The sequence below is a fragment of the Mytilus californianus genome, unplaced genomic scaffold, assembly GCF_021869535.1.
Source record: "Mytilus californianus isolate M0D057914Y unplaced genomic scaffold, xbMytCali1.0.p SCAF_15, whole genome shotgun sequence".
Taxonomy (NCBI): domain Eukaryota; kingdom Metazoa; phylum Mollusca; class Bivalvia; order Mytilida; family Mytilidae; genus Mytilus; species Mytilus californianus.
In genome coordinates, this window is record NW_026262637.1 from 17,632,251 (window position 1) to 17,654,365 (window position 22,115).

Sequence of the window (22,115 nt, forward strand, 5' to 3'; positions counted from 1 at the left end):
TAAATTACCTACATTTATAATTCATTTGAAAGCTTAAATCGTGTACTTTTTCAAAATTTGTGTCGTAAATATGAAAGCTGGTGCCATCATGCCTTAAATCAAGGTCAAAGGTCATCACTTAAAAAATTCCTATTTTCATCTAGAGAAACAAACTGCAGATTTTTTTCAAAATCAATAATCCATTCAATAAATTATTCAAGTAGTATTATGTATCAATGCTTAAGTTCCGACTAAGATGTGTTTCATATTTGCACATGACATCAGAATAACGTATTATTTAACTTTTTCGAAGTTAACACGTTTGATGGAAATTTCAAAGTCTAATAAATTATAATTGCAACAGAATGACCTTGATCTTCGACCTCGATAAATAGCATTTCTGGACAAGATATACATACATTAGAGAATAATATGTCTTAAAGGAGTATCCGAAATACATTGTTGATAATATCCAACCACATTTGCAAGTTAGATTTCATCTCAGTCAGTTTTCCAGGATTCAACATGTCACTGAGTTTTCTTGAAAATAATTTCCACTGTTAGTCCCAATACACGACAATTTTTCAGATGATACAAGAAGCACGAGTTATTGAACTGACAACTACAATTAACTTTCATTCGACGGTACTGTAATGAATGCAAGCGGGTTTTATGACAAATTCAAAAAGTAAGACCATTTTCATATACAAATTGAAACGTCGAAAAATAGAAAGTTAATATAATTCACATACGACATGAACGAGGAACACCCCAATTTAGTTATAAAATATTTCCAATAAATAATGTTCATCATATGTCATCTGTTTCATCAGCTATGTCGGCTGATACGGCCTGGACATTGTTACAATTACCTACATTTTGACACAAATTCGTGCAAGAAAGATTGATTGATTGATTGTTGATTGCTTAACGTCCAGTGGCAATTATTTCATGCACTTTCAGGACGAGAACACATTAACAATAAATACATTAGGTAGATCCTGTAACAGAGGACGTCTGGTATGAAGGTCGGGGAAATTTGGACTGCCACTGGAATATGTGGGTATATTAGAAAGGGACACACGTTCTGCCTTGCAACAGGCCACCTTTGACTCTTTTACCAAGAAATCTTACGACTAAAATTGATCGTAAGTTTTACTGAAATGTTCATGACTTGCGAGTATTTTTTCTCGTAATATTGTTTTAGAAATGAGTCACTGCTCCTTGTTAACGCATGCTGCCTGCACATGTTTTTCTCCTTACATGAACAAACAAGGTCTTGTAGAGAGTCTGATGTCATTTATCCTTCAAAGAAAACTGGCTCTTACTTGTCATTTTGCTAAATTTTCCAACCAAACTCACATGTCGTGCCATTATTTGGGTTGAAATATATGCCTACACCCAAACTTTGCTTTACCATAGTACACGTACAAATGTAGTACATGTTGCTTAAACACTTACTCACATGGCGGAAGCTTTATTACACTTTTATCTAGATATATAGCCAACTGTTGTCTAAGCAAATTTAAATTGTTGTGAGATTTATTGAACTTGTATTTTAAGTCGTATAACGCAGTAAAAAACACCCTAGCATCATCTATAGCACTATCAACATCACCGTTTGCTAATGCTACAAACTTACTGAAGTGACTTGCTTTCGTCCGAAGGTGGTTGCATACCGACTTTTTACCAATTCCACAAAAAACTTGAGTTGGAATAACATCTGCTCAAGGCATGAATTTCGTTGACAACTTTATCAAAAGACGAAACAGTGGCGTGAACTGGGATAAATCGTCTGTTATCCTACAAGCTGTCAATTAAACCCGTCTGAACACATACTTCTTAAGCACCAGGAGAAATGGACAGCCAGAACAAGAACACCAGTATCATCTGTTTTAATAACATTTCTATCCTTACCGTTTTTCCGCCAAACATATCATCAGCATGAAAAGTATTGAAAATCATTGTGGTATCTGCTTCTTCATGGTTACAACGTGAAGTCGTACATATGATAACATTACCGTCTATCGGCTTTTAAACAATTTTCGATTATGCTTCGATGTAATTCGTAGCTTTAAAGGCGTCGCCATTAGAAATGACTCTTGCAAATCAAATGTTCGAGTTACCATGTCCTTGTTTAGAAAAGAACACTATGGCATCCACGAAGTGCTTCTTAAGTTAACCTTGAGTTCAGAGTAATTGCAATAGGTCTTACTAATGTTATTTGGTAAGAAAGACTGGTACATTATCAACATTGATAAAATAAGAAGTCTTTTTGTCACGAATAAGGTCTATGACTATAATTATAACTACTCTGTGTAATTTGGTCTTTATGCCAAGCATGTGGTCAAATATGCAGCATGATAAACTGCGTTATTGAGAAAATTCTCAAGCTTTATTCGGTATATCATATCAGCGTCGCCTGCTCTAACAGCACAACCATTTAGATTTGCTAATCTTCCAGCATGGTATGCAAAGTTTTCACTTTCTATGAATGTATCGAGAGGCCAGATCAACATTACTATCAACCAACAAAGAATTGGATAAATCTGGCTTCATATCTGGTGCTTTCTTTTCAGCCGTGCTATTATTTCAAGTTCTGTATACTTGTGTAGCTTTTACAACAAGACCTGTGATACCTAAATATGTTTGAATCAGTTAACGCATCATTACATAATTCATTGAAATAATGACGGAGCCAGTTTTAACGAACTAGTGTAATTGTCCTTTCACTTGAATATCAAACAGATCGAACATACCTGTACATAAAACGCGCCTACAATGATTGTCACTTTCACGGTTAAATTCAACAGACACAACAATACCTAACAACATAACTAAATCGCAAAGCTTCAGAAATGCTAAAGTAAACCAGAAATACGCGTGATAATAACTACAAATGACCATCGCAAAATTGTCTAATGTGGGTTTATAACTAGAAACCAGAACAGTGTCGGTTTATGTGTGACAAATATATCCGCCAATGAAATTCTGATAAAATGCAGATGTTTAACCATTTATATTGCTTATTATGAATTTTCTTCAATAAGTAAATCGGGTCGATTGAAGTATTATACGACGGCTTTACGATTGTACCTTTAAAATACACATTTATTGCACGTACAAATAATGCTAGGTGAAAAACAGTGATTTTATTGTGTTTTATTCCACCATTTTCAGATGCTCTGTGCTTTGAATATTGCGCTTAATGAAATGCCCTTTTAATGTATGGAGTTCAAGAGTAATCATATTGCATAGCCAGAAATTAGTACTACTTTTGCTAATTAATATTCATAATATGTAAATGAGAATTGTACCACGTGATAATAGTTTGAACTGGACTGGCTTGAAATCATTAAAATCTTTAAAACACGGATATTATAAGTTGTCCGTCACAGAGTCCTTGTTTATAATCACTCTGATATTTCCGTAAAGTTGTCAGGTGGTCAAAATCAAAACAATGAACGGGAATTTAGTGAAATTTTCGTGTTTTCGTGAGTTTATTCTTCTTGAAATAGAGGCATTTTAACTTTACGTGGGAACCTATAGTTCAACGACTACACATACAAGGTTTGGACTTGCTTATTCTTTGGACATTCAAGTTTCAAGTTTCACCCCGGCAACCTGTATTTCTAATGACCTTGTTAGCCAATTTTCAACACGAAGTTTGCAAATTTGACGTTTCAGCCATTTTAGCCTGTATTTTATACTGCAATGTTAAAAGCCTCTCGCTTCGATTTTTAAAATAGCTCAGGAACCTTGATTTTTGCAACGCCAGTCATTATATTTAGTTTAAATGGTGTATATTGTTGTGTAGATTTATTTTCTGCCCCGGCAACCTGTCTATCACTTAAATCAAAGTTAAAACAGACATTTTTTTCTAAATTCCCTATTATTTCAATATAATTTCCGTGACCCGTATCCGATTTCTTTAGTATAATATTCAAATAAGCAAAGTGGCGTTGATTTCTGGATATGGCGCATTACATTTGCGCGCATTTGGGGATTAAAAATGTTTACGTTTGCGCGCATTCATTTTACAGGTAACACAGGTAAAATAAAGATATTTCATAATAAATATGACTAATGTTAAAATGAATTTTGAACATATTCTATTTGTAAATTTAAATTATATATTTTTCATATTGAATTCTATTAAAATATACAGTGATCATGAGAAATCCCGAAATAGCCTAAGATATACATGTAACCAGAAGTCCATTACTAGACTAGTAATGGACTTCTAATGTAACTTCATTGCGAATATTTCAGAGTAAATAGCATTCAGTTTGTAAATTTTCGTCAAGGCACACACATGGAGTTTCGTTTGCCAGAAACAAATCGGGGAAAAAACATTTGTGTACGATGGATTTACTTTCCGTATCGACAGAACACTTAAGTTGGGGGATATTTCATGGCGATGCACCGTAGATAATTGCAAAGGTATTTCACCAGATTACGTATTTCCTCAAGGTCTTTGGGCATCACTACTATCATGTTTAGAAAAGGGATAATTAATATTCCATGAGGTACCGGTATTTAGGTAATTTAAACTCGTTAACTAAGCATCTTTTTCAACATTCGCCGCTCCACTAATATCACTTTATACGTAATCAAACACTGTGTAACCTAAATAAAGGTTCTTATTTGAAAATAATCTTTGTGAAATGATGACTGGTCAGAAACTAAAACTACAACCCAAACAAGAGGGTACTGGGTACGAACACACTTTTTTTCTTTTTATAGCAAACACAAGAACGAGACATCGGATTTGACCTCCCAATGTTGACTAGACGGGGAAATGATTTATACATCCCATCAGCATGGGACTGACCGTCGGACAGGAGAGTGGAACTGACCATATTTTTATGCCCCGGTCAACTCTTACGATACTGAAGAGACACTCAGAAACGTAAACCAAAGACTATAAAACATTACAAAGAAAATATTGAGCTTCATGGACCACACAGACGACTGAAAACCAGAATGAACTGTCACAGCAGTGGCGGATCCAGAGGGGGGCGTAGAGGGCGTACGCCCCCCCCCCTTTGCTTGCACTTTTTTTTTGTCAAATGATTAATCAGACTAGACTTCGCGAACTTTGCCATTTCCCGTGTATTTAATTTTTATGCGGCAATTCTTTACTTATAAAGATATGCTTCGCTCGTATTTACTGTAATATATTATTGATTATGTCAAAGTCATGTGATTCGCTACGGTGGAGTTGACAAGTACGTCGAAAAAAAACGTCACTCAGTCATTTTGAAATTCAAATTACAGTAACACATTGCTTCGGCTGAGGATGACAAGCATGACGCCTTCAAAGCGACAAAGTATTGAGCAAGAACGTATTGACTTCTATTTCACAATTCCACCCAACAGAAAGTAATACTCTATTACACTCTCATGAAAAAAAAAAATTCCACAGCAATATTATTTACCTACGAAAACATGTTTAACCCCGCACGCCTAGCCCATTAATAACATTTCTGAATAGTGATCCCCAGTCAGTAAGCTCTAGATATAGATTTAAAGTCTAAGGTACGGACCATTTGATTTGAGGGGGCAGTCTGAGATATTTTAGAGAAAAAATTCTGACCCTGATTTTTGCCTTAAACAAAAATTCTGGCCGTATCTGGATTGAAAACAATAATCTTGTCCACTTTTTTGCTATTAGAAAAAAGTATTTTCAACAAAATTATTTAGCATTAAATGAACATGATGAATAAAAAACGGGCGTAATTATTTTTTGGGGGGTTGCATGTGAATCCCATATCTGACCGGAATGTCTGTTTCGCCGAACTGATATACTGAATACTTTTTACAAGGCCCGACAGCAACCTGCCTGCTGGGTGTGGCCTATATGTCTCCATGTGTCGACCGTCATTCACAAATTCATTGTCATTTCCGACTCATTCGCAGCCTTTGGTTGATTTGGAACCCCTCACTTCCTTTGTTGGTTGAAACATTTCAACCAAACATTTGGATAAAAATTGCTTGTTTGTCTTTCTTCGTGTCGGTCGTATTGTAAATTTCATTGAATAGCCGTATATCTTGTTTACAACAAGAAATCTGTGAGGTTATGCTAACTAACCATACAACAAACGAAAATTTTCCATGTCCATTTTTTACTGACAAATCCCACATCAAATATATTAATTAGTACATAGCTTTGGATCCATCCAATCATTTTATAATAGACAATTAATGGAGAGAATACGGCACCAAAAATGTCCAACCCCTACACTTTAACTTTAAAATGCATTTTACACTTATTTTATGTTTTTTAGCCAAAAAAAGGTCCAAAAAAATTTTCGCCTCGCTTCTCTCGGCGAACTTTAATACTACACCCCCCCCCCTCTCCAAAGTCCTGGATCCGCCCCTGCACAGTGTGTTTTGAATGGGTTGAGTATGTTGACCATCAATGTCACCCGCCTTACATACATGTATTTGTCACCTCTCCTTGAAATAAAACTTTATAAGGAAAATAATAGAAGCTACAGTACCAAAATGTAACGCATGCAAAGGAAATGCATTGTCATATAATGGGTATCAATGAACACGACACATGTTGTGGAGTAAAATTCATCAAGCAAGATTATCAAGCAACTGCTGGAAATTAAAATATATGGGAAATCAAATAAACAATTACGTTAATAAAAACTTATTAAGCATACAAATAAGAAGATGTAGTAAAGATGTGGTATGATTCCCAATGAAACAACTCTCCACCAGAGACCAAATGACGTATAGACGTATAGATTCTGAAGTTAGAACTATACATACAGGTCACCGCACGGCTTCAACAATGATAAAAACGGATGTACTTTAACCAACACTTATTTTGGCATGTGACAATTCCACTGTTCGAATTTGGTGTCTCTTAACGAGCGATAGATGGTTTATTTATCTTTATTTAATTTCTGATGTAAGTGTAAAAATGGAAAACATCACGTTAAATAATTTTATGCGTCTGAAGCGCTTTTCTGGATTTACCTTCATCAGGAACGCTTAAAGCCAAACATTTGAAATCCGAGGGATGTATAAGTACCGAAACAGTTGAAGAGCTATATGACAAAAACACCTAAAATAAATAGCTAAATTCATCTAAGGTCAACTTTGCCTGAGGGAGTTGAAACCTAAGTTTTTTTATAATTTCAAAATTTATTAACGGACAATTTAGAATGGTTTGTTATAAATCATGTCAGTACCGAAGTACTGACTACTGAGTTGATGATACCCTCGGGGACTGATAGTCCACCAGCAGAGGTATCGACCCAGTGATGTAAAAATGGAAAACAACACGTTAAATAATTTTATGCGTCCGAAGCGCTTTTCGTATGAAAAATCAAATAGTGAAAATATTTGTAATATTTGCGTTGTTGACTTGCCGTCTAATTTTAATGTAGCCAAGATTTTGTTCTTTTTTTCTTTTATGTCAATTACTATATTTTTAAGAGAAAAATAAGTGGTGCAAATTACATGTTTTCTTTGTAAGGTCTACATGAAATGTTAGAGGACGGCAATATGATGAAATCAGAAGTCGTATATATCTGATAGGAAACCTCAATTCAACCAGCAACATTCATATGAAACACGGTACATAAAACTAGAAATAAATGAATATGAACCCAACTAAAACAACTAATAGATATATGAGTAAAACGGCAATATGTGTGTCAAACATGTTCTTTAAGGTGTACGAAAATTCATTTTGTAAAATCAAGATTACTATGAATTACTGAATCTTTTCTCTTACTGTATAACTGAATCATTACGGAATTTTTATATTTCAAAGAAAAAATATATAGAAAATATTTGAACTTAAATTACAACTTACTGAAATTACTAGTTTTGTATTACTTTTGAGAAATCGCTAACTAAACCCCTCTATTACGACTATAAGAATTTTTTCAAAACATGATTTTGATAACATGTAACTTTTTAAGAATACAAACAATATTTTCACTATTTGATTGGCTAAATATTTGCTAAAAAAATTAGAGCAAAAGTTTCTAACAAAATTAATATATAGTATTGGTAATATTTTCTTTTTTAAGTCCAGTACTTTTCTTTTGATTACATATTTCTGTAATGTCAATTACATTGAGTTGTCTGTCTTAATAGTTCGAATTTAGGAATCTTCAATTTATTAAAAAAAAAAAACATCAATCCTAAAACTGTTTTATGGTGATATCTTGACGATACAGTATTCATTGTGTGTATGATCTTTCTTGGTTCGAAAAGCAAATTTCCTTGGGCGGTTTTCTGCTCTTTGGTCGGGTTGTTGTCTCGATCTAGCTCTTTGACACATTTCTCGTTTCCATTCTCAATTTTGTTTTACCATTGTACAGGATAAAATACATGTATCGTGTGATCCGCGATCAACCATCCATTACCCATAAAAGAACAAAAAGAAACAGTTAGTATGCTACTCCGTCAATATATACACATGTTGTCTGTTCAAAATTCCCCTCTAAAAAATATTAATGTGCCAAGTCCACGATCATATATTCGTGCATCAAGTGACGCCATGTCCCGCGCGCGGATCTTATTTTAGATTCAAAATATTTCCCAAACTATATATAGATCTCAAACTTGACGGGATAATTGCATTTTTTTTCCACGAGAAGAAAAAGGGGGGAGAGATTCGAAGGCATGGAAGTTCTGGCATATATAGATGTGCCATTTGACTTTGGTATATTCAAAATTTTTGCTGCTACTGTGACAATTCCCAGTACGCGGTGACATCATCCGCTATTGCTTGCAATCGCAATTCTAGTTGAAATGTGATGTTATAAAATTTTGCTCCTGCTTTAGTTTTCAGTGTTGTTCTTGTGCTTTTTAATTTCTCAATGTCTGTGTTGTTTCTATCGGTAACAGTCTTGTTTATTACATATCGTTGTTCCATTTCAAAATTTTTCATTCGGTCAAGTTTTAGAGTAAGCAACTTTATATGACCAATGGTGTACGAATTTGGCGATGTCTTAGGGTTAGATAAGTGTCACTATTGCGTTATGCCTTATTATTTGATATAGCTGATCAGAATATTTTATAGGAGTAACACGACGGGTGTCACATATGGAGCAGGTTCTGCTTACCCTTCTGGAGCACCTGAGGTCAACTCCAGTTATTGTTGGGGGTTTGTGTTGCTCAGTCTCTTGCGTTCGGTGTTGTGTGTTGTATTTTGTTGTTTGTCTTTTTGGTGATTTTAAATGCCATGGAGTTGTCAGTTTGTCATCGACTTATGAGTTTGAATATCCATTTAGTATCTGCCGACTCTCTTTTGTGAATCGTTTTGAATTGAGAAATATATCTCCCTCATGTATAGCTCCGATTCATTGTCAGTGTTTAGCTTTTCTTTTGATCCTTTGGGTTTTATCAGTTCTTCCACGTTTGTATCAAGTTTGGATATTCAAATATTTTATCTTTGAGCAATACTGATGTCGAGAAACGTTAGACAATATATATTTGTACATATATTTAAATATACAGTTTAACAAATAATATTATTGCTTTTCTTTAAACTCTGATCAATGCAGAACTCATCATAATTTTTAGTCACCTATATATTGCTGAAAACTTTGCAATGTTTATAAATGTACGGTATTATTCAGTGAAACTCTTTAATGTCACCATGGCCGAAATAAATTCTTTGGCCACTCTCGTCGTTTTGTACTGTCACATGTTTTTCTTATAAATGTTATTACCGTGTAATCTGAATTCAATGTTTGATCTTTTGCTGTCTGAAGTTCCTTAATAAAGTTCTCCCCCTTTTCTTTGATTACATAAGCACAAGTTGGTGAAAGAGATGCGTGCATACTCCAAGGACTTTGATCACCTGGTATTCCGTAAAATCTCACACTACATTGAAAACATTGAACAATGTTTTCGAGTCCAATGTAATAAAATCCTGCTTCAGCTACCCCATATATGTCAATGTCAGTTTGACCATTTTTACTTTCATAGGACTCGAAAGTTTTTATTCGGATATCAAGTTCTTGAAATTTTTCTTTTACTGCTTCTGCAATTTTCGACTTTTCATCGATACCCTTAAACTTTGCTATTGCTTCTGTGATTTCTTCGTCTGTTAAATTACTTTTAGCATAACTGCATGTTGGGTATCTGGCTGCATGTGCAACTAGAGGAAGTCCTTGTTGACGAATATTTGTCAATACACATCCACAATGAAAGCAACGCCCTGATTCACCAAATCCCGCGTAAAAGAAGCCTGCGGTGCTCATACTTTGAACAGATTCAAAATTTTCATCTTTCCATGTCTGTGGATACGAATCAATTCTATCTTCTACATTTTCAAATTGTGGTATAATCGGTTCTTTAATTGATTCTATAAATGTATTCATCAAAGTATAAGAAATACAAGGATAAATGTCAGAGAGAAATTGTTGTTCTTCCGCTTGGAATTTTCCTTTCACGGTACATGCGACCGACCAATCACATCTTGCTAAAGCTATTGATGTGTCAATTACAGAAGCAGCAAAGGCACCAATATCTTCCTTGGCAGATGTAAGGGCTTTTTGACGTTCTTTCTGGTTTACAATAATAATAACTGACGAATTTATGTTACGTAAAAAGCGGAATTCTTCTATCACCCTTGATGTCTTGTATACATGATGACGATCTTGATGTTTCAAATACTCGTCTAAATCAATTTGCAAACATAGTTTGTCAGCAACCACTAGAACTCCTAAAATATCTGTCTGCATATGTTGAACACATAAACCTTGAAACATAAGACTGTCTATTACATTCCCTTTGCTCAATATTTGTGTATAGCTTGGTAAAACTAATGTCAGTTCAGCCACTAAATCATCGAGCCACGACTCTGAATCTGTTTTTATAACTATTGTTTGCTGTAGAAGTTTGAGTCCATCTATCACAGGTATATCATATGGTATGAATACTGTTATTATGTTTTCTTTTGTTATTCCGAAAATAACCATAGACATAATGTACTGAAGTCCTTTATTTCCTGAGGAAGAATGTGAGAAGAGGAATACAGCTTTCTTTACAACTGGAGCTAAATTCATAAATACCTGAAGTATCTGTTCACCGGGGGTTTCATACAGTCCATGGCAAAGTATGTTATTGTCCGTAAGTTTCTCTCGAATAATATTGCACGTCTCCTCATCGGCTGGGTCATTAATGAGCAAAACAACTTCTGACGAAGAACATTCTACTTTTTCCAGTTCCATGTTTTGTATAAACTGTTGCTTAGTAATACAATTGTTACTTGAAAGTATTATGATACTTCCGTTTTTCCCTTTTGAACGACTGGAATATAAAATAATTAAATGTTTTAAAGTTTTTGAAATGCTGATAATCTGCTCCTCTTTCTATAAATCATAACAATTTTAAAGAGGATTAATACCTTGATTATAATCGAATGGGCTAGAAATTAACAACACTACTAGCTTTGTCTCCACAATACTCTTTAACTTCGTATTTTATTTGGCATTTGAGCTTTCTAGCGTCACTGATGAGTCTATTGTAGACGAAACGCGCGCCTGGTGTACAAAAAAAAAGTATAACAAAAATACCTACGGGAAGTCCATAAAAACTGACAAAATTAAACGTTATCAATAAACGGAACAAGTAAAAAACAACTGTCATATTCCGGACTTGGTACAGGCATTTTCCGACGGAAATGTTGGGTTAAACCTGGTTTTATAGCTAGCTAAATCTCCCACTTGTAGGACAGTTGTTTATAGTTCATAGTTGTTTATAGTTAAAATTATCAGCCTGGTTTGTTTGACGAGTTTTTATACAACCACTAGGTCAATGTCATTGTTGGTGGAGGTTTCCTCCCCGAGGGTATCACAAGCTCAGTAGTCAACACTTCTGATGGACATCAGTTATCATTTATATGGTAACATGTATAAATTAACTGTTTGAAATACTTTGAACTGATCGAAATACTAAGGATTTTCTACCCAAGAATAGATTACCTTAGCTTTATTTGGCAAAACCTTTCGGAATTTTGGTCCTCAATGCTCTTCAACTTCGTACTTAATTTAGCTATTTTTATTCGAGTATCACTGATGACTCTTGTGTAGACAAAACGCGTGTCTGGCGTAAAAAACAATCGTTTTTAGTATCAGATGTGTATGATGTAACAATAATGAATGTGATTCGCAATAGATCTAAGACAACAATTATTTTGACAGTGTCTTCTTTGTAAAGGTTATAAATTTACCTACTTAGACCTTTATCATTCAAATAAAATCAAATATATCTTCCAGCAAAATTCATCATCGCTTTCTCTCTTGGGAGCCATGTAAACATCCATCAAATTTGAGTCTTGCATAAATGCTGAAAACTAATTTATATCATACTTTCACTTTGACCAAAGCACTACTTTCACACTGGCCAAATCACTGTCTACAATTGAAAAAAAATCCATACTTTTTAATACATATTTCAATATGTTGTAACTTATTTGACCAACAAATAGTTTATTTACGTAAGTTTACTTCTCAAAGAAAGCAGTAGTGTGTACGACATATATATGTCATAACAAGCTAAAAAGTACAAAATATTGTCTTAAATTAAAATCTAAGTATTCTTTAGTCCACCATGGTCATGTTCCAAAAAACACTGGACCTGTAAAAATAGAAGTAGATGGCAACGATCAAATCTAAGTTCTGTAATTTGAAGAAAAATGGTGATATAATTATTTAATTTTAAAAGGGTTTGTTATTTTATTTTAAAAAAGATCTTTATATTTAATGATAGCAAATGAATATTTTCTAGAACAAATGGTCTTACAAGTAAAGCAAAAACACTTATGTTTTTATTGCAAAGGAGATTTTTGAATATATAAATTTCTTGCATACCCTTAAAACTTAATAAAGTATTACAAGTTAGCTACACACTAATATGTGACAGCGATATTTTCCTCTTTGTTTTATTTCGTGGAAATTCAAACTTTATCTAAAAGCAAGCGACTATTGTTCTCGAAATTGTTAGCTTACATGTTGAGAAGTTAATCCATTTTAATCCTAGCATTGTCCATTTCTTGTTATCATATATATGTTTTTTAATTGTATTATTTGTTTGAATCATTAAGTGACAAATTTCATTATTACATGTAGTTATGATTAAGTAAGATAACGTAATTCATGTTAAATCGTTTCTATATAAATGGTCAGTTGGATACCAGCGGTCAAGCTATACGGACGCCGTGCATTTACAGTGACATTCATCGTGTTTAGTATAGAACATTTATTGGAATTACCATTTGTTTTATCTTTTCGGAATATTACCGTTGAACTTTTATTGTAATTAATGTATTGCACTATTGGAGAAGTTATATATAAACCATCGTAAAGCTTAGCTTAGTTTTGTTGACTTTAGACAGTGACTTTCCCCCAGAATTCTAAATATAACAGGAACGACGAAAACCCCTGTTATAAATATCCCAAAATTGCTTGTGTGTGCATGATAAATGATTCAGGTCAACTCATTTGTGTAAAAACAAGTTGAAAACGCATCAATGAAGTATCATTATCGCTTTTAAGTCAGTCTGTAGTGAATCTTAACTAACCTTGTTTGATTATTTGCAGTGGAAATCTAATATGTCTAAAATTGGTCAAAATGTCACATTTAACTTATTTTTGCATGAATTTTGTTTTTTTTTCTCTGGAAAAGAACAATGACAAATGTATGAAGAAAATTTTGTCCTGCAAGACCTTTTATCCACAATATTTATGTTTTGGCTAATTTCATCTCCAAGGCCACATTTGTTTCGACAGGGCCTTCTTTGTAGAAGTCAAACTGAATTTCTAAAATAGTAAAAAATTGCAGTGGTTCAAACATGAAATATATTCACCTTTTTATAGAACATTTTCATTGTTAAAAAATATAGATACTCCAGCAAAATTCATCGCTGCTTTCTCAGAACCATGTAAACATATAGAGATCTAACGGAATGCCGAAGGCTAATTTCTATACTCTTCTTTCACGCTACTGTCACTTTCAACAATCCATTGTTTCCATATATTTTACTTTATTTCAATACAATTGTAACTCACAGGACCACTTACATAGTGTACTTTTCAAAAAAAAGTAGCGAAAAATATGCTATGGTCTCTTGTGAAGAGTTGTTTCATTGGCAATCATACCACATCTTCTTATTTTTAGCTCACCTTTCCGAAGAAAATGTGAGCTTTTGCAATCACTTGGCGTCCGTCGTCGCCCGTCGTCGTCCGTCGTCGTCGTCGTCCGTCCGGTGTAAACTATTTCAAACATCTTCTCCTCTGAAACTACTGAACCAATTCCAACCAAACTTAAGCTGAATGATCCTTAGGATATCTCGAATAAAGTTTGTGTTTTATTTTCTGTTTCGTCAAAAAACTTAACCGCCATGGCTAAAAATAGAACATAGGAGGTAAAATGCAGTTTTTGGCTTATATCTCAAAAACTAAAGCATTTAGAGCAAATCTGATATGAGGTAAAAATGTTCATTAGGTAAAGTTCTATCAGCCTTGAAATTTTCAGATGAATCTAATAACCCATTGTTGTGTTGCTGCCACTAAATTGGTAATTTTAAGGAAATTTTGCAGTTTTTGGTTTTTATCTTGAATATTTTTATAGATAAAGATAAACTGTAAACAGCATAAATGTTCAGCAAAGTAATTTCTACAAATAAGTTTAATGACCAAAATTGTCAATTGACCCCTTAAGGAGTTATTGCCCTTTAAGGACAATAATTTTACACAATTTGTTTATCCTGTTTTCTAACTTCCTCTGAAACTACGTACTGAACCAAATTAAACCAAACTTAAGTTGAATGATTCTTAGGTTATCTAGAATAAAGTTCGTGTTTTATTTTCTGTTTCCTCAGAAAACATGGTTGCCATGGCTAAAATAGAACATAGGGTAAAAGGAGTTATTGCCCTCTAAAGACAATTTTTTGCTTACTTTAAAAAATATTCTCCTTTGAAACTGCTGATTCAATTTCAGCCAAACTTGGGCTGAATGAGTTTCAGAGTATATAGTATGATTTTTTGTATTTTATTTCCTTGTACTTCAAGAAACATAGCCACTGTGGCTAAAATGAAACATAGGGGTAAAATGCATTTTTTTGCTTTTGAAGAAAATATGACAGATACAAAAAAACATTTACATGGCATTTTTAAGCCACTCATTAATATATATTGAAAAGCAAAAATAATCGTTGATGAAAGATTTAAGCAAAAAATTACAGGTGCGCCATTCAGGCTCTTGAGAGCCTCTTGTTATATTTACTGCAGGGTTTGTTACTCTTGCTGTGTGGATGCAGAAGAATGTTTCCCTGTGCCTGTAGTGTATGGCCTTATATTTTTACAGTTAGGGTGTTTTGCTTGTGAGAGAGCTGTCCACATATTCCATTATATCAACGTTGTATTTCTTCTACGTCTGTTTCTGTGTCAGTTGGTCTCTTGTGGCGAGTTGTCTCATTGGCAATCATACCATATCTTCTTATTTTTATATGTAATACTTTGGAGACTCGAAGACAATAAACAAAAGGTGGTCTGCATGATGTCATATTAAGCTACATGTGTAGTATTTGTTGGATAAACTTGTACAACTGTCAAGTAAATAAAATTGAGAATGGAAATGGGGAATGTGTCAAAGAGACAACAACCCGACCAAAGAGCAGAAAACAGCCCAAGGCCACCAATGGGTCTTCAACACAGCGGAGGCGGGCTTCAGCTGGCCCCTAAACAAAAATGTGTACTATTTCAGTGAAAATGGACGTCACACTAAAAATATAAACTCCGCAACATATAAATGAACTAAAATTAAAAAAAAAAACATAGAAGACTAACAAAGACTAGAAGCTCCTGACTTGGGACAGGCGCAAAAATGCTAAGCTGCTCAGTCAACTACCACGATTACGTCGATCGTTTTCAGGTGAACGTGAATCGGGTATTGCTTTCCTTTCCGGCATATCTGAGTTCAGCCCGGTGTTTTATTTAGAGGGTGTTACGCCGTATTTATATTTCAATGTTGCAGTGTTTTATTTAAAGGGTGTTACGTCGTATTTATATTTCTATGTTGCAGAGTTTTATTTAAAGGGTGTTACGCCGTATTTATATTTCAATGTTGCAGTGTTTTGTGGACTTCTGTTTGTTTTCTTGTCGTTTTTGTTTTGGCCAAGTTATGGTCTTCAACTTGTGTTATTTTTATCTGCCATTTTATTTCTTTTCCATTTATTACAGATGATAATAGACAATGATCAGTTTTTTTTTTTTTTAACACGCTGTTTTACTTGATGATTCATTATATGAACCAGCTAGGGAACAGTATAGTACGCGAGTTATATGCGCGAAGCAACCCACCTGTCACGATATATTTATCCATAGATGTATAAACCCATGATATAACACATGTACAGAAATTAAAGCATGAAAAATAAAATATTCAAATAACGTGTTAACATGGTTAACAATCATGAATTCTATCTACAAAAAAGATAAAACCATTACCTGCAGTTTCATTATTGTCGAAGTTTCTGACAACAATTGTTTAAAATAAATAACTTACGTTGATCCTAAGTATAAACGGTCGCTGTTTAGAAAAACACTATGATATGGATCATAACATTCAGTCTATTTTTAGTTTGAATTCAATATCATTTAAAGTTCATATCAATTATGATTATCTGTATTGTAATTTGAATATACGTTGGAATCTAAAACTAACTATTACGTTACAACTACTGTATAATGCTGGCGAGAAACCAAACATTGTCAGTGTTAGATTAATAGACTTGTAAGATTACATACATTTTTGTCATTCTATTGCTGATTTTCTTTTGTAGAAATTTGGCATCAAATTGTGGACGATATTTCTATCGTCACTTCGGAGTCTCTTTACATAAATTTGTTTGATATGAAAATACACATAAATCGTAAAAACACCAGAAAAATACATTTTAAGTGGTATGTGTAATCTATAAGGTTCTAAGTATATTAATAATCCGAATATAATTAAATTTAAGGAAGTAATGAATATGACAAAACAATCATATTTAAAAAAGCTATGTACATTTATAAGGCATATTAATTCATGTGTGTGTTCTCCTGGCTAAATTCAACTTAGATTTGTGAATAGTGTACATATTATGTTTATTTTAATTTATAACTGTACTATTTATTACATGTAACTTCTGTATACCATTGTATTGACGAAGGTTTGTCAGAATAAAGATATATATATATACTTACTTAATTACATAATTAAATGGAAAAGTGTATGGGGTATGTGCGTCATAAATAATTATAAATGGCTAGTCTAAATCAATTATCCCTTGTCTTGAATAGAATTATGTCTAGTCAAAATTCGAATAATGCCTATTCTAAAATATAATTATGTCTAGTCTTCAACAATTGTATCTAGTCTAAATAAATGACGTCTAGTCCTAATTGAATAATACTAGACTGAAATAGAATTAACACTAGACCAAATTATTTGTGACTATCATTCAATTCGACGTACAAGAACCACTATAAGCACCTCGGACTTAATGAAATGAGTAAAATTGTTGATTAAAGGTGTTCATGAATTAATTTGTGTCTTAGTAGAGATTGAAATAAACTAAAGGATTCATAAAATTAAGATTTAAAGGAGGAATAAGATCTTCACAAAAAAATGAGGAAACACCTACAAAACAAATGAACTAAGCATCACTGGATGCAGATATCGTCCTGTAGGTCATAGCATCAATGTCCTGGGTCTCTACAAGGCAACGGTACTGTAGTGGTGCCTTATTTAAAGCACCACCAAAAAGTAAACTAAGCAACACGGAATGCAGCAACCATTCAATAGGTCCAACAGGTAAGATTTAAGGTCTTGCTTACCCTACCGGGGTCTAATCTAGAGTCTAGGATTCGTTGGTCAACTAGATATAGTTGTCCGGTCTACAAGGCTATGTCTAGCTCTCTAATTATTGTGCCCAACATAAAGTATATATATATATAAGCACCACCAAAAATGAACAAAACACCATGGGCTGCAGTTATTTTTTCCCTCTTCCCTTTTCCCGTATTTTTTCGAGGGAAGGAGTGTTGGGCAGTTAATTGAAATTTTTACAAAACTTGGGTATAATTCAGGGTATGGTACTATGACAACACAGTTTTACACTAAAAGCCCGCCTGATATCAATTTCCAATTGCGGTAAGAATATGTTCCAAGCCAGTTTTAAGTATCCGTATGGAATTCTATTTTGAAGTTTTTATTTTTCTCATCCTCCAGGGTGTTCTTTCAATGCTATTATATTATTATCAATTGTATGTTTGTATGAATTATGATAGTATACTATACAAACTGAAACGGTCTGTAAAACAGGACATATAACTTCCACTTCCATTGTTTCTTACACTCAGCTATCTTTGTTGGTTGAAATAATTTTACAGTAATGATACATAAAAATAAGAAGATGTGGTATGATTGCCAATGAGACAACTCTCGACCAGAGACAAAATGACATAGAAGTTAACAACAATAGGTCACTGTACGGCCTTCAACAATGAGCAAAGCCCATACCGCATAGTCAGCTATAAAAGGCCCGGAAATGACAAATGTAAAACAATTCAAACGAGAAAACTAACGGCCTGATTTATGTACAAAACAATGAACGAAAAACAAATATGTTATACAGCAACAAACGACAACAACTGAATTACAGGCTCCTGACTTGAGACAAGCACATACAGAATGTTGCGGGGTTTAACTAGTATTATGGCGTTAAACCCTCCCCCTAACCTAGGACAGTGCTATAACAGTACAACATAAGAACACATTATAAAAATCAGCTGAAAAGCCGCTCAAACCGGTGCTAGGGGGAGTCTAAAACTAGTGTTTTTTTGTTTTGCTCCGTGTTGAAGGCCTAACTGTAACTTTGAGATGAAGAACAGCCATAAAAGCGCTGTTCCTTTGCCTTTTGTGTGTATTTTGCTGTGCATGTACTAATTTTTGTGTCATGGATGGATACCCCATATACTTTGTTTTTCTATCACATACACTTATTTTCCAATGAGGATTTACCCATATTTTTAATGTTCTATATCTTCTTGGTGCTAATTATATATAAATTAGGGATGACTAAAACTCTCCAGTAACTATTGTCTACACATAAACATCAATTTAATCTTACATAAAATCTTCAAGAATAAATAATCAGTTTTTCCTCTAAAGCTTTCTTCCCAACACTACAGAAAATGGAACATTTAATCGGTTCTTTAGCATTTCCGGCATGACATTAGATGACATAAACATTCAACCCTTATTGACATAACAAGTTCCTTGGTTAGAGTTGTTTTTTAAATGCAGGGAGAAATAATGAATAAAATATACTTCTTCGAAAAGCGATATCAGAACATCTTTCTCGACAACATCTTTTCCTTAATTGCTTGCCAGTACGAAAAACGTTGATTTTTTTAAATCGACCTCTAACAAAAAATCACGATCAAACCAGGGTAATGAACAACTTTAAAAAATAATATCATCATATTAATTGCACTATTTAGAAGATGCCCCACGTGTTGTAAACGAAGGAAATCCACCTTGAAGTGTCAGCCAAGCTAGTGTTTGCCTACCGTTAATCTTTGTAGCACCAATAACAACTTCCAGCAAGAACGTTTACAATAATTGATTATAACATTTTTTCCGTTTCTGTTTTGTGGAAGATTAATCAACAGAAGAATAGAGAATGCAAGATCGATTGGAAAACAAGATATGAGTAAACCAATGAGAGAAAATAATAAAACAAGTGTATAGCACTAAATGTAATCTTTCAATCCAAAGTACCCAGAAATTTTTCAACTTATTCGGAACATTTCCCAGAAACTTTAGACTGATCAAATGATGAATACTTTAACAACTGTTATCTTTCCAAATAGGTATGGAATGTTTCGCAGTATCATAAATTATGAAAAAGGAATTCAAAAATGTAAAATAAAATAGTTAAACTAACTAACTATTCATTAGACCAATGAGGTCATATTCGGATCCCCTTTATCAGACGGACATGCAATACCGTTAATTCTGACTGAAAATTTTTACTATCTCTAATGAATTAAATTTACTTTTGTCATCACGTTAGGTACAAAGCGAAAGTAACCCATACATTGATGCTTTAAATTTACCATATTTCGAGGGTTACACCTGCAATGTTGACGTTATATATATACATGTGTGTTGGTTGTCTTGTTGTACTGTGTTATTAAAGTGCCATTTTAGACCCATACTTTATACAGCGTATAATGTGGTGGTTTAACAGTTTACTTTAAATAGATGAATATCTAATAATTACATATCGGTCAGCATCGAGTAAATGCATCAGTGAACAGAGTTATCATTTTCGTATGTTATATGTTATGACTGATGATATGATATTAACACCACACATCTCATACATCGGCAGTAATGTGAATGAAACTAATCGTGTTATACATATTATAGCATTGATTGATTTGTGATTAACGTATCCTTGTCAATTACGATTGTAGTCGAGAACACCTGCCACGTGCGAGGTTCGTACTTATAACATCAGTGTTGAAAGGTTAGTGATATAGTAGTTGAAATAGTTAGTCCACTAGGCCACCGACCTTAGAGCTTTTAAAATGCGAAATACTAAATGTATCAATTTTGACTATTAGCGCTTATCCAACAATATATGCAACATATTTATCGATCGAGTCTCGAAGACTGTCAGACAATCCGTATACAATTTCTTCATTCCTGACGTATTCCACATTTTATAACTCATTCAAGTACATGGACTCTTAGCCACACCAATAAGCAACTAACTGTTGTTAATGAATAATTTCAAGAGGGTGTGTATGACGACTGAAACCAATAGCTTTGCACCGTAATGTGAAGCAATAAAGAAAAAAAAAGCGTCAATTTAAAAACCTTTAAGTTAAAAGTGATCAGTCTATTTATTCCGAGATAACACACTAACGGTACCAATTGTACCGTTAGAAAGAAGGAAGATGTGGCAGACCGAACTGTGGTACATCTATCTACATTCATGAAGAAAAATATTTAAATTCTAAAAGGGAATGACATTTATCATAAATGATGATATTGATTGTTTCATCCAGAATTAATATACAATATACAATGCAATGGCTGTAATGAAAATTGCAATGTACAAAGTGGACAAATTAAGAAAAGAGTTACAGTGCACAAACAACAAATCAGTCAGTCAGAACACTTCAAAATATAGTTGTGAGTGACTCGATTTTAGTCAGATCACCATCATTCATCAGACATTATTTTCAATTTTGCAAGATGTGTCTAGTTCTGCCAATTGCTACTAGATATAAAACAAAGATACCACACGTATAATGTCTTCTGACTGAGACTTTGAAATTACAAAGCAGAAGATGCTGACCCTTGTATTATGGCCTGTTTTCACATTCTTGCTGTACTAACTGTTTGTAGTTTGATTTATGATATTTTAACTCCATTCAAATGCAACTTCAATTGATATCAACATATCCACGATCATCAATGTTGTACTGATTTTACTTGTTTATTCCGTATACATTTTTTGCGGCGATGCAAGGCGTCATTTTAGGATACAGTAACAGTTTTACTCACGCGTAGATTGCCTTAGTCGTAATCAGCACAATTTTGCGGTTCAACTTCGTATTGATTTGAACTTCAATCTGTGTTTATTCGAGCGCCACTGATGAGTCTTTTGCAGCCTACATTATATGCCTTGTAAGTCTTTGATAAATGTTGACGCATTCGAAAGTTTCTGTTTAGAAAAAAAAAACGCGAATGCAGTTTCTTCAGGTAATATTTGGAGGATTAATACCAAGACGGTTCTTTAAAACGAAGCAGATATCATTAAGAGTGTGATAACTTTCTCCTGGCAGTTTATTACTTTGAAATGATATTGATACTTGAAAAATTTCCATTGGTAAACATAAGTGATACTTGTTATTCCATACTTCCGGTATTAATTATCGGGTTTATGTTCCATTTCAACATACGTTACTTTCGGATTTCCCCTGTACTCACGTACTATCCGTCAACTGTCCTAAGATGACGTTTGGAATCTCAAAAACATAAATGTTGTAGAACAAAAGCATAAAAAAAATACCTACATATTTTAA

General features: G+C 33.6%; 1 protein-coding gene across 2 annotated transcripts; it reads right to left on the reverse strand.

Moving 5' to 3' along the window:
• Window positions 1-9,431: 9,431 nt before the first annotated feature.
• On the reverse strand, window positions 9,432-16,580 carry LOC127725558 (uncharacterized). Of its 2 annotated transcripts, none has more exons than XM_052232614.1 (3): window positions 16,531-16,580; window positions 12,201-12,381; window positions 9,432-11,274 (listed from the first exon to the last, which is right to left on the reverse strand). In XM_052232614.1, the coding sequence occupies exon 3, from the start codon at window positions 11,193-11,195 to the stop codon at window positions 9,612-9,614; it is 1,584 nt and encodes a 527-aa protein (XP_052088574.1). In that variant the 5' UTR covers window positions 11,196-11,274; window positions 12,201-12,381; window positions 16,531-16,580; the 3' UTR covers window positions 9,432-9,611. The 2 variants fall into 2 exon arrangements, with proteins under 2 accessions (XP_052088574.1, XP_052088573.1); XM_052232613.1 differs by having other exon boundaries at window positions 12,197-12,381.
• Window positions 16,581-22,115: the final 5,535 nt, after the last annotated feature.

What these genes read in the sequence shown, in the direction of transcription:
- LOC127725558 (XM_052232614.1), bottom strand. Translation starts at nt 11,195, where the DNA reads ATGGAACTGGAAAAAGTAGAATGTTCTTCGTCAGAAGTTGTTTTGCTC.